The sequence below is a fragment of the Heloderma suspectum genome, chromosome 5, assembly GCF_057233095.1.
Source record: "Heloderma suspectum isolate Gila_16-S chromosome 5, 16-S_ref, whole genome shotgun sequence".
NCBI lineage: Eukaryota > Metazoa > Chordata > Lepidosauria > Squamata > Helodermatidae > Heloderma > Heloderma suspectum.
In genome coordinates this window covers 23,691,690-23,703,601 of record NC_139462.1, presented here as the reverse complement: position 1 = coordinate 23,703,601, position 11,912 = coordinate 23,691,690, and the positions used below count along the sequence as shown (strand labels likewise).

General features: G+C 47.3%; 1 protein-coding gene across 3 annotated transcripts in view; it reads right to left on the bottom strand.

Annotated features, from left to right (window-relative positions):
• Positions 1-226: 226 nt before the first annotated feature.
• LOC146343696 (uncharacterized) overlaps positions 227-11,912 on the bottom strand; it is a 52,861-nt gene continuing 41,175 nt past the window's right edge. For 2 of the 3 annotated variants that reach the window (XM_084855585.1, XM_084855584.1), the window contains 2 exons: positions 7,726-8,421; positions 228-2,357 (listed from right to left, as the gene is read on the bottom strand). In XM_084855585.1, coding sequence (XP_084711711.1) covers positions 828-2,357; positions 7,726-8,421 — 2,226 coding nt within the window. In that variant the 3' untranslated portion in view covers positions 228-827. Of the gene's footprint in view, positions 2,358-7,725; positions 8,422-11,912 lie in introns of all 3 variants that reach the window. The other variant, XM_084855586.1, reaches the window with a different exon arrangement.

The window sequence follows — 11,912 nt, the reverse complement described above, 5'->3', positions numbered from 1 at the left end:
CTGGCTGCCACTTGAAAACACAGTACTTGTGACTAAGTGATGTTTGTATCAAATAGAATTTACCCATAAACAATTGTATTTCGAATCCCAACCACTGGATTCAGGACAAACACGATAGCCTCCTGTTCACTGATAAATTTCTATGCCATTCCTTTCTGTGCTTTACTTTTGAAACAGGGAGTAAAAACCAGATGGACCATTCCCAAGAAAAATAGAAGAGACAACATGAAAAATAATAATTTATTTTACGGTTTACACACAGGGCATATTTAGTCTTATGAGTGTAGTTTTGGAACCATGATATTAAAAAAGTAAGCAAAGACAATCAGACCAGTGTGCATTTACCAGGAGTTGTATCTGTAATGGCTCATTCATACATGGAATCCACCGCTTGATGCTGCAATCAAGTAATAAGCTTATGTGAATCAGCCCGGGGGCTTTGATGAATGAACATGTATATAGAACCTGGACTTTAATTATATTGTCTCTGTTTATGAACAATCAAATATCCATTGAGTGAAAATGCATAATTTATTGCAAACAAATGGTAGCACTTGAAAACATGAACACAGCATTTTATTTTATTTTATTTGCTTCATATCTGTTAGAATTGGGCTTTCTCCTACTATCTCCCCAATTTGAGTTTGACTCTGATCCTAATCACACTTACTTGGAGGTCTCATGGGTTTCAACAGCTTTTGCTTCCAGATAGGTGTGTTTAGCACTGTTATCTTTGCTTCTATGTATTCTTTGTCCATACTTTCTCTGCCATCATGATAACTTCCATTGCTGTATGACATACTAATTTGGTTGTCCCTCGTTTTAGGTTAATAATCACTGGTTGAGTCATTGCTCTCACTGCCTTCACTTATAGATTCGCTTTCCGACTGAGTGCCACTGTCACTGTCCTCACTTGCTGCAGATTCATTGTTAATTGTATTTTCCGTTGTATCAGCAGAACCATTGCTGGCAGTATCATTTTCAGCACTCCCGCTGTTGCTGTTGGACTGATTTGCTGAATCGCTTTCACTTTCATTGCTCATTTCACCTTCACTCTCACTTTCAGTGTCTGACTGGCTGTCATCTTCAGTGCTGCCTGCTTCGCTGCTACTCTCACTGGTGCCTGATGGACCACTACTATCACTCTCACTGCTACTATCAGATTCACTCTCACTGCTGCTGTCGGAGTTGCTGTCACTCTCACTGCTGCTGCTGGACTTGTCACTCTCACTGCTGCTGCTGGACTTGTCACTCTCACTGCTGCTGCTGCTGTCACTCTCACTGCTGCTGCTGGACTTGTCACTCTCACTGCTGCTGCTGGACTTGTCACTCTCACTGCTGCTGCTGGAACTGTCGCTCTCACTACTACTGCTAGACTTGTCACTCTCACTGCTGCTGTCAGATTTGCTGTCACTCTCGCTGCTGCTACTGGACTTGTCACTCTCAATGCTACTGCTGGACTTGTCACTCTCACTGCTGCTGTCAGACTTGCTATCGCTCTCGCTGCTGCTACTGGATTTGCTGTCACTCTCGCTGCTGCTACTGGACTCGACACTCTCACTGCTGCTGTTGCTGGAACTGTCACTCTCACTGCTGCTGCTGGACTTGTCACTCTCACTACTACTGCTAGACTTGTCACTCTCACTGCTGCTGTCAGATTTGCTGTCACTCTCGCTGCTGCTACTGGACTCGTCACTCTCACTGCTACTGCTGGACTTGTCACTCTCACTGCTGCTGTCAGACTTGCTATCGCTCTCGCTGCTGCTACTGGATTTGCTGTCACTCTCGCTGCTGCTACTGGACTCGTCACTCTCGCTGCTGCTACTGGACTCGTCACTCTCACTGCTGCTGCTGGACTTGTCGCTCTCGCTGCTGCTGTCAGATTGACTTTGACTGCTCTCGCTGCTGCCAGGTGTGCCACCGCTCTCACTGTCATCACTGTCTGACTGATTGCCACCCTCGCTGCTCTCCGGTTGACTGTCACTGTCTGCACCATTGCTCTCCGACTGCTCACTGCCCTGGGTCTCGTCAGTACTTTGTCCCTCTTCTTCCACAGATGTGCCTGCTGATTCCTCCCCACTGCTTGCCTCGCCAGAGGGCTCTTGTTGGCTACTGTTCTCAGAGCCATCAGAGCCAGGTTCATCCCCTTGCATCAGTTCATCACTCAGACTATAAGCATTGCTGCTCTCGCTTTCACTGGTATCCCCAGAGTCTCTGCTATCCTCTTGATCACCTCTGGGTTTAGTCCGGTTTCTACTGGCATCTTGAGAGCTGGTCCCATTAGTAAGTCCATTATCATTCACATTACCACCAGCTGTGGAGCCATTGCTCGTAGCTGTACCAGTACCATCCGCACTCTGGAGATCAAAAGGAAAGGAAAGCATCAGTGCAAGCAAATCAGGTGGCCATAAACAGCCATACATTTGCCCCAGATCACAAAGCCTAAAAGCCAATAACTGATGTAGCTTTTGCTGCAACCAACAAATTACTCAAGCCGGTGCGTTTGGACTAAAGCTGATTTGGTGCAACAGAAGCCCATGGGACAGGTTCTAGGTTTTATTTATTTTACTATTAACCTTTATATACGATCTTATTTGCTTTTAAAAAGCCATCAATCTGGTGCACAACAATTTAAAACAATTAAATCTTAAAACAATTAAAAACGAGAACATCAAAAACAGTAAAACATTAAGGCATTAAAACAAAAACACAATTTAAAGGTTAAATTCAAAAGATGTGTCTTCAAACCCTTTCTAAAAACCAAGAGAGTGGGGGGACAGTCGTAATTCTTGGGGAAGTGTATTCCACAGTTTGGGAGCAACACAGGAGAAAGCCCTTTCATGCAGGCCTGACCAACAGTCCTCTCCTGCAGAACGTAATACCTGGGCAGGTTCATAGTGAGACAGACAGTCACTTAGATAGCCAGACGCGGGGAGAGCAATCCTATGGCTGCTAGTCAGTGGCTAGATGGCCATAGGATATGTGGTTTTCCGGGAGCTGACCTCAGAGCCGGCGCTCCAAGAACCGACCTTCCTCCCCTACGCAGGCAGCACGGAACAGCCCCATACTCCACACTTGGAAGAGGAGTGTGGAGCAGCCAAAACGGGGGGTTCCGGGGGGGAGGGCGGAAATGCCTGTATGACACATCCTATGTGTCATCCGGCAGCCTCCTCCCCCGCTCCGTCTTCCCGCAGCTAGATAACCGAAACCGGCTGTCTAGCCACAAATGCAGGGCAGGAGAAGCGCGGAGGGAACGATCCCCTCCGTGCTTCTCCTGCCCTGCATTGGATAGGCGGTCGCCTGCGAGTTCGGAGGTGGCCACCCATCCCCACAGGATTGCACCCTAAGCCATTTAGGGTGCTAAAAGTTAAAACCAACACCTTGAATTGAGCCCTGGAAGCGTTTGGCAACCAGTGCAGGTGTTTCAAGGCAGGTGTAATATGCTCCCGATACTGTGCGCCACTGTGCAGCCTAGCTGCCACATTTTTGCACCAATTGAAGCTTCCAGACACGCTTCAGGAGTAGCCCCACGTAGAGTGCATCGCAACAGCCAAAGCGCGATATCGCCACGGCATGGATAACTGTCGCCAAGTCAGCTCGACTCAGGGAGGGTTGCAGCTGGCACAGCAAGTGTAACTGTGCAAATGCACTTCCTGCTGCTGCCACCATCTGAAGACCCAGGTCTAGACTCACACTAGAGCAGCAGCTCGATGCCTTAGCATGTGTGTTGTGCTAAAATGCTGGGAAGATTTCTGTAATTTTGCAAATACAGTAAGAGGGGGTGGTAATTCCAAGCAGAGGCACAGCAGGGGCGAAGGGGTACTAAACCCTGCTCCTGCCAACCACGTGGCTCCTGCCACCCCTCTCCTAAGCCACCTTTCTCCCCGCTGGGTTTATTTCTGGCCATGGGGACTGGCAGCGGGACGGGTCACAGGGCCGAAGGCAGCAAGCAGTGGAAGGATGCAGCTCCCCTCTCCTGCCACCAGCTGCTTCCCTTGAAATCGCCCTGTGCCCACCTGCTGTTTTTATCCTGCTCCGTTTTGGAATACAAGGGTCTACCACCATAACATGTCACCAGACCTTCAGGGAGCAGAAGGAGCTGTAGCTCAGTGGTAGAGCACCTGTTTTGTATGCAGTTTCGATCCCTGGCATCTCCAGGTATAGCTAGGAAAGAATCCTGGCTGAAACCCTAGAGAGATGCTGCCAGTCAGTGCTGACCATACCAGGCTAAATGGACTGCTGGTTTGACTCAGTATAAGGCAGCTTCCTATGGTCCTCTGCTCCCAAATTCAGTGGACTGGTGCTCCAGTTTAGATGGCAGAAGAGCCCTCCTCCTTGCACACTGGGTTATATCTGAGGCAGGCCCTGAACACACAGGTTCATATGCACGGTGGCCTGATGATTTGCATGGTGAATTCCCCTCCAAAAAGTGGAGGAAAGATTGCACACATCAGGTCCCCATGACGATGGGCCTCAGCTTGGAGAGCCCCCCTCAGAGATGACATTCTCCAGGTCTGAAGAGTGGTCAAGGCATGGCTAATTGGGACACCAGGGAGGGCTTTCTCTGTGCCCACATCTACATTGCCTTGGGGCGGGTCCCCTCTGTTGGAGTAAAACAACAACAATGCTTGTGATCAGTCATCTGAACCAGTGGGGGCGATAGATAAAAGGGAACTTGTTTTCTTCCTCTACTAGTTTCTTCTTGTAACTGCCCATTGATGTAGATTTCAGCTCTCAGGCTTTACTTCCTTCCTTCTTTCTCCTTCATTGGTAGTAAGTGTTCCTTTGTGTGAACAGTGCAACCATAATGGCTGCACTCAGCCTTTTCTATCAGAAACTATATTTGTTTTCCCAGGAGCTATGAACTCCCAATACAATGCTGTTTGCTTTTTGAAGTAGCAGTGTGTGTGTTTCTTTCTATTGCATTTGCCTTGTTCCAGTTACGTGCTGAAACTATGCAGCTATAAGTTACCAAACAAGTATAACTCTAACATGTTTGTCCCCCATTCTTCTTGACTTCCACTGATTAGCTAAGACTTTTGTATTCTTGCGGGCATATGACCTGCCAGGCTGAATTTTCATGCTGACACTTTGCTTTTAAGTTGCTTTAATCTTAAGGTCTCCTTTTTACTATTATTGTTTTTAATGTATTGTTTCATTGCTATCAATGGCTACTGGTCCTGATGGCTATTTGGTACCTCCAGTATCAGAGGCACTAAACCTATGTACACCGGTTGCTGGGGAACATGGGGGGGGGGTGCTCTTGCACTCATGTCCTGCTTGTGGGTTTCCCACAGACAACTGGTTGGCCACTGTGTGGACAGAATGCTGGACTAGATGGACCTGGGTCTGATCCAGCAGGGCTCTTCTTAGGTTCTTATTTGTCAGATTCATTTTGTCATTTTCACCTGAGCCTCCCTGAGCACTCTATCCCTGAGCTGGAAGGGTGGGATATAATTTCTCTTAAATAAACGTTAAAAGATTCATTATATGCTTGAGGGTGAGGAGAAGATTCTACAATCCCTCTACCACACTGGAGAGCCAGCTTAGGAAGTGTATAAATTAGACCTAGGAGTCTGAGATGCATATTATGGGGAAGTAGGTACCATTCATTTTAACAAACCTCATTTCCACCTGAAGTGCTCAGGACCAGGATGCAATTCAACTTAAATGCAAATAGGTTGGTATTTATGCTTCACATTTTTTTAAAAAAAAAATCTTAATATTATAACATTACTTGTAAGTAAGTTTAATTGACATCACTAGAAGTGACTTCCAAGTGATGGCTTGGATCCTAAAATAAGTTAACATAAGGAAGTTCATGAAAGGAAAATCTCCTGCCCCCACCCCCACAAAGGCTCTCTGGAGGGTCCCCCCCACCCCGAATAATGCATGATGTGGTTTGGAAGGCTTCCGGTGGAGCTGAGAAGAGGAGAAACTTTCCCTCTGTGAACTTCCTCAAGGCTAAAATCCTGTAACCATAGGGTGGCCACTTACGCATCACCAAAAAAGAGGACAAAATATGACACCAATTTGCAGGTAGTTTGCATATACTTATTTATTAACTTGTATAAATGCAAATCTAGAAATAATTATAATTTAAATAGAAATACAATTTCATAGTGGGGAAGATTGTGACAAGGTGACCTTTGTACCTGCCTGCTCAGTCCAGGGGCTGTTGATGGACAGTTTCAGGGTGCCTGCCTCTCCCTTCTTAAGATTCATTATCTTTAAATCAGAATTGGACAGGACAGCCCTTCAAATACAGGGTGTCGTCAAACAGAGAACAGTACTCTGTAAAAGAGGACACATGGCCATACCCACTTAGCTGGGAGTAAGCCCCACTGAATTCAGTTGGACTTACTTGTAAGTAGACATGTATAGGATTGTGCTGGAAGTTAACATTTAAAGATCAAAGTCTGATTTGGGGTGATTCCACACTCCCCTGGCAGCCCCCCAAGCCATAGCCCCATTGTTCAGGAGGGACATCAGCTCTCCAAAAAGGCTTTGGGATCGGGTGTTCAGGTGGCTGTAGGAGGAGGAGGAGATGGGAACCTTTCCTTCCACAAATTTCCTTAAAAGTGCAATCCTGTGTAGGTTTAGACAGAAAGAAGTCCTACAACTCCCAGCATTCCCCAGCTTAGATTGCACCCTAAATTAGCTTAGGATCCAATACAATATGTTTAGGTCTCAAACTGTAAATTAGGATCCTTGCACAATCAAGATGAACCACATGATCATGAATGATTCCCATGTGATGGTGTGTAATTGCTCCACAGAGCAAGTCTTTATAGCATGTACGAGTGGTACCATCATCATGGGAAGATCCCAAAGTTGTCCCTAGGGATGTCAGAGAAATCCACAGTGGGTTCAAATGAGTTCAGTTCTCTATGAATTCAACCTGTGGATTTCACAGCAGACCGTTTTCCCCGAGTTGCTCAGATTACACAGATTTGTGCATCTGTTTTTTACACTTTGGTCAATTGGAACAAAATTCTCATACATCCCTAAAAAAATTAGGGATGGACGAAATCCCCCTGCCCACCCTGCACGCTGCTCACTGAACCTCTTCTACTTACCTGACCCGGTGAGAAGCACAGGGAGAGCCACTGGGCCATCTGGGGAGGCGCTTGTTTTTTCGATGAGCATCCAAGATGGGGCTCTGTATTTTCGTAGATCTACTGTTTGCAGAGTAGATCTATGCAATGGTGGCCGTAAACATTCATTTCTATGGCTGAATCTTGTGCAAAAATGGATGCCAGGCGGCTATGGTGAGTCCCGGCCTCGTGGGATGGGGTGGGGGTTCGCCGAGCTGGATTCAGGGGCATGGGCAGGGGGATGGACTCAGTGGCTTCTTGGACCCAATTGGGTGCCCATGCCATCCCTAAAAGAAATTCTGATTCTGTCAATGAGTGGATGGTGGAATGAAGTTGCCTGATAATCCACGAAACACAGACAGAATGGATTTAACACAATCCACACATCCCTAGCTGCCCCTTCCCTTGCAAAGCTAATCTTATTGGGCACAAGCAGCAAGGACAACTTCCCTTCCCAAAGAGAACACAAAATAACAACAACATTGCCTAATTTACCTTGGCAGCGCCATTCCTTTTCTTTTCAAGGCACAACTCTGCATTTTGGTCCTTTTCAGCACCCAATGCTTTCTGTACCATCATCACCGGTCTGACCATTGTCCCCATTACTGTGACTCTCGCTCTCACTTACCCCAAGATCTGTTGTAGCTTCTGAGTTTCCATCTGCCCAACCATCACTAGAACCTTCTTCATCTGGGTCTCCACCAGTTCCACTGCCACCTTCATTAATGTCTGCCCAATGTATACTCTGTCCATGGACGTTTATTCCCATGGATGTGTTTGTTGTGTTGCCATCAGGCATATTACTTGCACGTACATAACCACCTATGCTTTGATCGTGGTTGCTCTGGTCTCCTATAGTGTCACCATATCCTTCTCCAGTCATATTGCTAACGTTGGCTGTTTCTACATCACTGTCCCCATCATTGTGACCAATCTCAAAATGTTCTGTTTGGATTGTATAGTGAACATTCCCTTCTCCGGTGCCATTACCAGCACTGCTGAAATTCCCACCTTCCAAGTTACCCCTAAGAGTTTCCTCTCCAGTAAAATTCCTCTCTGCAACTGTGTGTTCTCCAGTTCCATTTGTTCTGACATGACTAGGGTTAACCTCAGGTCTTCCATCCCCAATTGCATTAATCAGATTAGCAGATCCACTGATTACATCTACATTCATGCTGGATTCTTCTCTTTCACATTCTTCATGGTCAACACTGACACCTTCTCCATTGATGCAGTTGATGTTCCCTTGGTTTTCACTTTCATAAAATACAATGTTGTTCCCTGCACCATCATGTTCACTGTTCCGATCTGCATTTGATACAACCTATAAAGAAATACACAATCAAGAGGCAGAAATGAATCAGAAGGGAGGAAAACAGAAACAAAAAGGGGGGGGAACCACAAGTGGGACATGAATGCAACAGCACCCTCCTGCTCATGTTCCCCAGCAACTGGTGTCCACTGGCATATTGCCTCTGATACTGGAGGTAGCATATAGCCACTAGGACTAGTAGCCATTGATAGCCTTCCCCTCCAGGAATTTGTCTAGCCCGCCCCCTTTTAAAGCCATCCAGATTGGTGGCCATCACTACGTCCTGTGGTAGCGAGTTCCATAGTTTAACTATGCGCTGTGTGAAGAAGTCCTTCCTTTTATCTCTCCTGAATTTCCTACCAATCAGCTTCATGGGATGACCCAGGGTTCTAGTATTATGAGAGAGGTAGAAACAAGTCTCTCTGTCCACATTCTCCACACCAGTCATAATTTTGGATACTTCTATGTACATCTCTGGTAGTTTTCAAACAAGTTTAATGTAAGAGCAGAACCTGTGATGGACATGGGGTAGGGTGATTCGGGCAAAGGAAGTTCCAAACAATAATAGCAATAAATGTCTTTCAGATCTGGTTGTTAATCAGTGCTTGAATTACAGGGGATCAGTGGAGGCCCAGTCCCCAGTCAGTGGCATAGCGGAGCCAGGTCTCACAGAGATACAGTGCCAGCACTTTTATTTGGGGGTTGGACTCGATGGTCTTGTAGGCCCCTTCCAACCCTACTATTCTATGATTTAGCAGGATCACTGACATCATCTGCCACCCCCTCTCAGAATTCCCTGTTCCCTCTGCAATCCTCACAGGAGGGGGGGGGAGGAATGTATTTTCCCAGTGACAATAAATTGTTCCCTGTTGTAATGCAAATTATTTTGCGCTGGCTTGGTCCTGAATGGGCAATTATGACCCATTTGCTTTATAAAAGACCTGCTCCTAGCAGATGAAAACTGCTAGAACTGGCTTGTTGATATAGATCAACACAGCTGCCTGCAATTTTGGGCGTCCCTTGGGGGCATGGCAGGATGAGCGCTTGCACCACTGTCCCTGGGGTGGGGGTGTAATTTGGCTAAAATGGGGATGTTCTGGGGGTTAGGGCAATGGATTTCATTAGGGGCCCCTACCACCTCCCCGAAATTCAAGCACCGTAAATCTTTTATTTGACTACTTTTTAAAAACAAAAGCATTATCTGTCTGTCTGTCTGTCTGTCTGTCATATTCCATTACCTGTCCATATAAGTACTGCATTATTCTTCAAGCAATGTATATTTCAAGCAGTTTGTATTAAAATGTCCTATAACGTATTTTATAACACACTTTTTATTCTTCTCAAGTTCACTCCCCAGTGGCCAAAAGAACAAGAGTTCACATGTCTTGGGTGGTGAACAAACTGCTGTTGATCTTGCTTATCCTTTAGCGACCGTGACAAAGGCAGGTGGGTGGGCTGTTTTCAGGCTCAAGGCCATGTGCTGGAACCTGTGGCAAGAGCTAAAATGGGAGTTTAATTTGGCACAGACAGGAAAACTGCTGTTCTTTAAATATTAGTTTTTCAGGAAGTGCCAAGTTAGGCCTGGGCAGAATGTCAGATTTCAAAGGAGTGCAGGATCAAAACGACACAGTTGGGAATAAAGATAGCACCTGACCTTTCTATTTATTCCACCAGGGACAAATGACATAGGAGGGGCTGTATATTAATATGTTGCCACAGCACTCTCTTGCCTTTTTTTTTTTTTCCGGCTGCCTCTCAGAAAGTAGCTGGTTTGTTGCGGCGCAAGATGTGTGGCAAGAACATAGGTCATCAGATGCATCCGATAAAGCAGGCTCTTGCCTCTGAAAGCTCATGCCACAAGAAAGCCATCACAGTGCTGCGATGGGAAAAATAGTAATAGTATTAGGGCTGTACAGCACTTCAGCCCGAGGCCTGAACCCCGAGTCAAAGCAAGGTGCTTCAGGCCACTTAGGACCCTTTCCGAGGCAGAGCGGAGGGGGCACCAAGAGACCCAGAGCAGGATGGAGGCTTTCTGAAGCACTTTGGTGTGCTTCGGAGCTTCGGCACCCCCAGCCCAGCCGTGCCGGTACCTCCAGGTCCTAACCTGAGCTGCCCATCACCACTGTCGTGTCCGCTGCCACCACCTCCATTGCTGCCACCTCCCCGTCATCGCTGCCGCGGCCTTCATTGCTGCTGCCACCTCCGTCGCCACCGCTGCTTCCACCACTACCTCCACCGCCGCTATCACCACCGCCAGCTCCCAAGCCCATGTCAAAATGGCGACTCCCTGCAATAAGAGCTGGCGTGCGCCCAGGGGTCAAGAGGAGGCGGCGGCGGCAGTCCAGGTAAGGAGCTGGGGGTTTGTGTGGGGGCGTCGGGGGGGCGAAGTGTGATTCAGCCATCCAAATCCCACTTTGGGGCCGAGTCGGGTTGGGAGGGCCGAATCAGCCCGAGCCTAATCGGGCCCGTCTTGGAAGCCACGAAGCGGCTTCCGAGTCAGATCGGGAGGGTGTCCCTGCACAGCCCTATATAGTATACTGGGACCATGTAGCTGGAGCTTATGCTGTTATCGGTGGAGGCTGGTGGCGCCGATGTCAGTGGGCCAGTGAATCCTGAAGACTGAGGGGAGATATGATGGCGCTCTTCAAGCACTTGAAAGGTTGTCACAGAGAGGAAGGCCAGGATCTCTTCTTGATCATCCCAGAGTGCAGGACACGGAATAATGGGCTCAAGTTACAGGAAGCCAGATTCCGGCTGAACATCAGGAAAAACTTCCTGACTATTAGAGCAATATGACAATGGAACCAGTTACCTAGGGAGGCGGTGGGCTCTCCCACACTGGAGGCATTCAAGACGAGGCTGGACAGCCATCTTCAGGGATGTTCTGACTTGGATTCCTGCATTGAGCAGGGGTTGGACTCGATGGCCTTGTAGGCCCCTTCCAACCCTACTATACTATGATTCTATGAATCCACTCCAGGTTCAGTCAGAGCCAGTCAGAACTCTAAAGGAGCTCTCCACGGTGCGAAGCATCGGAGCCACCAGCCTCCACCGGCTGTTTTTGGCATCGTTCTATTCTTTTTGGACTAGTGAAATGTCAATGTTTGTTCATTAGGAACAGATCTTACTGTATCTCTCCCATCGTGCATCCTCACAGCAACTGTTCTTCTTTGTTCACAGTTTACATTTAAGTACCCCTCAGTACTTAAATGGTCTATAACAGTCTTTCCCAGCCTGGCTCCTTGCAGATGTGTTGGCTGGGGGTGATGGGAATTGTAGTTCAACATACCTGGAAAGAACCACAGTGGGGAAGGCTGCTCTGTGGGAATTTCCTGTTGCTGCCAGACAGTCCAGAAGAAGTGTTTTGCCTTTTTGCTGACATATCAACAATGTTTACTGTGGAAACTATCCAGGGCCAGCCCAAGACATTGTGATGACTGAGGTGGAACAGTAAATATACCACACACACACAGCAAGTCAAGGTGCATAGTACACAAGGCCAA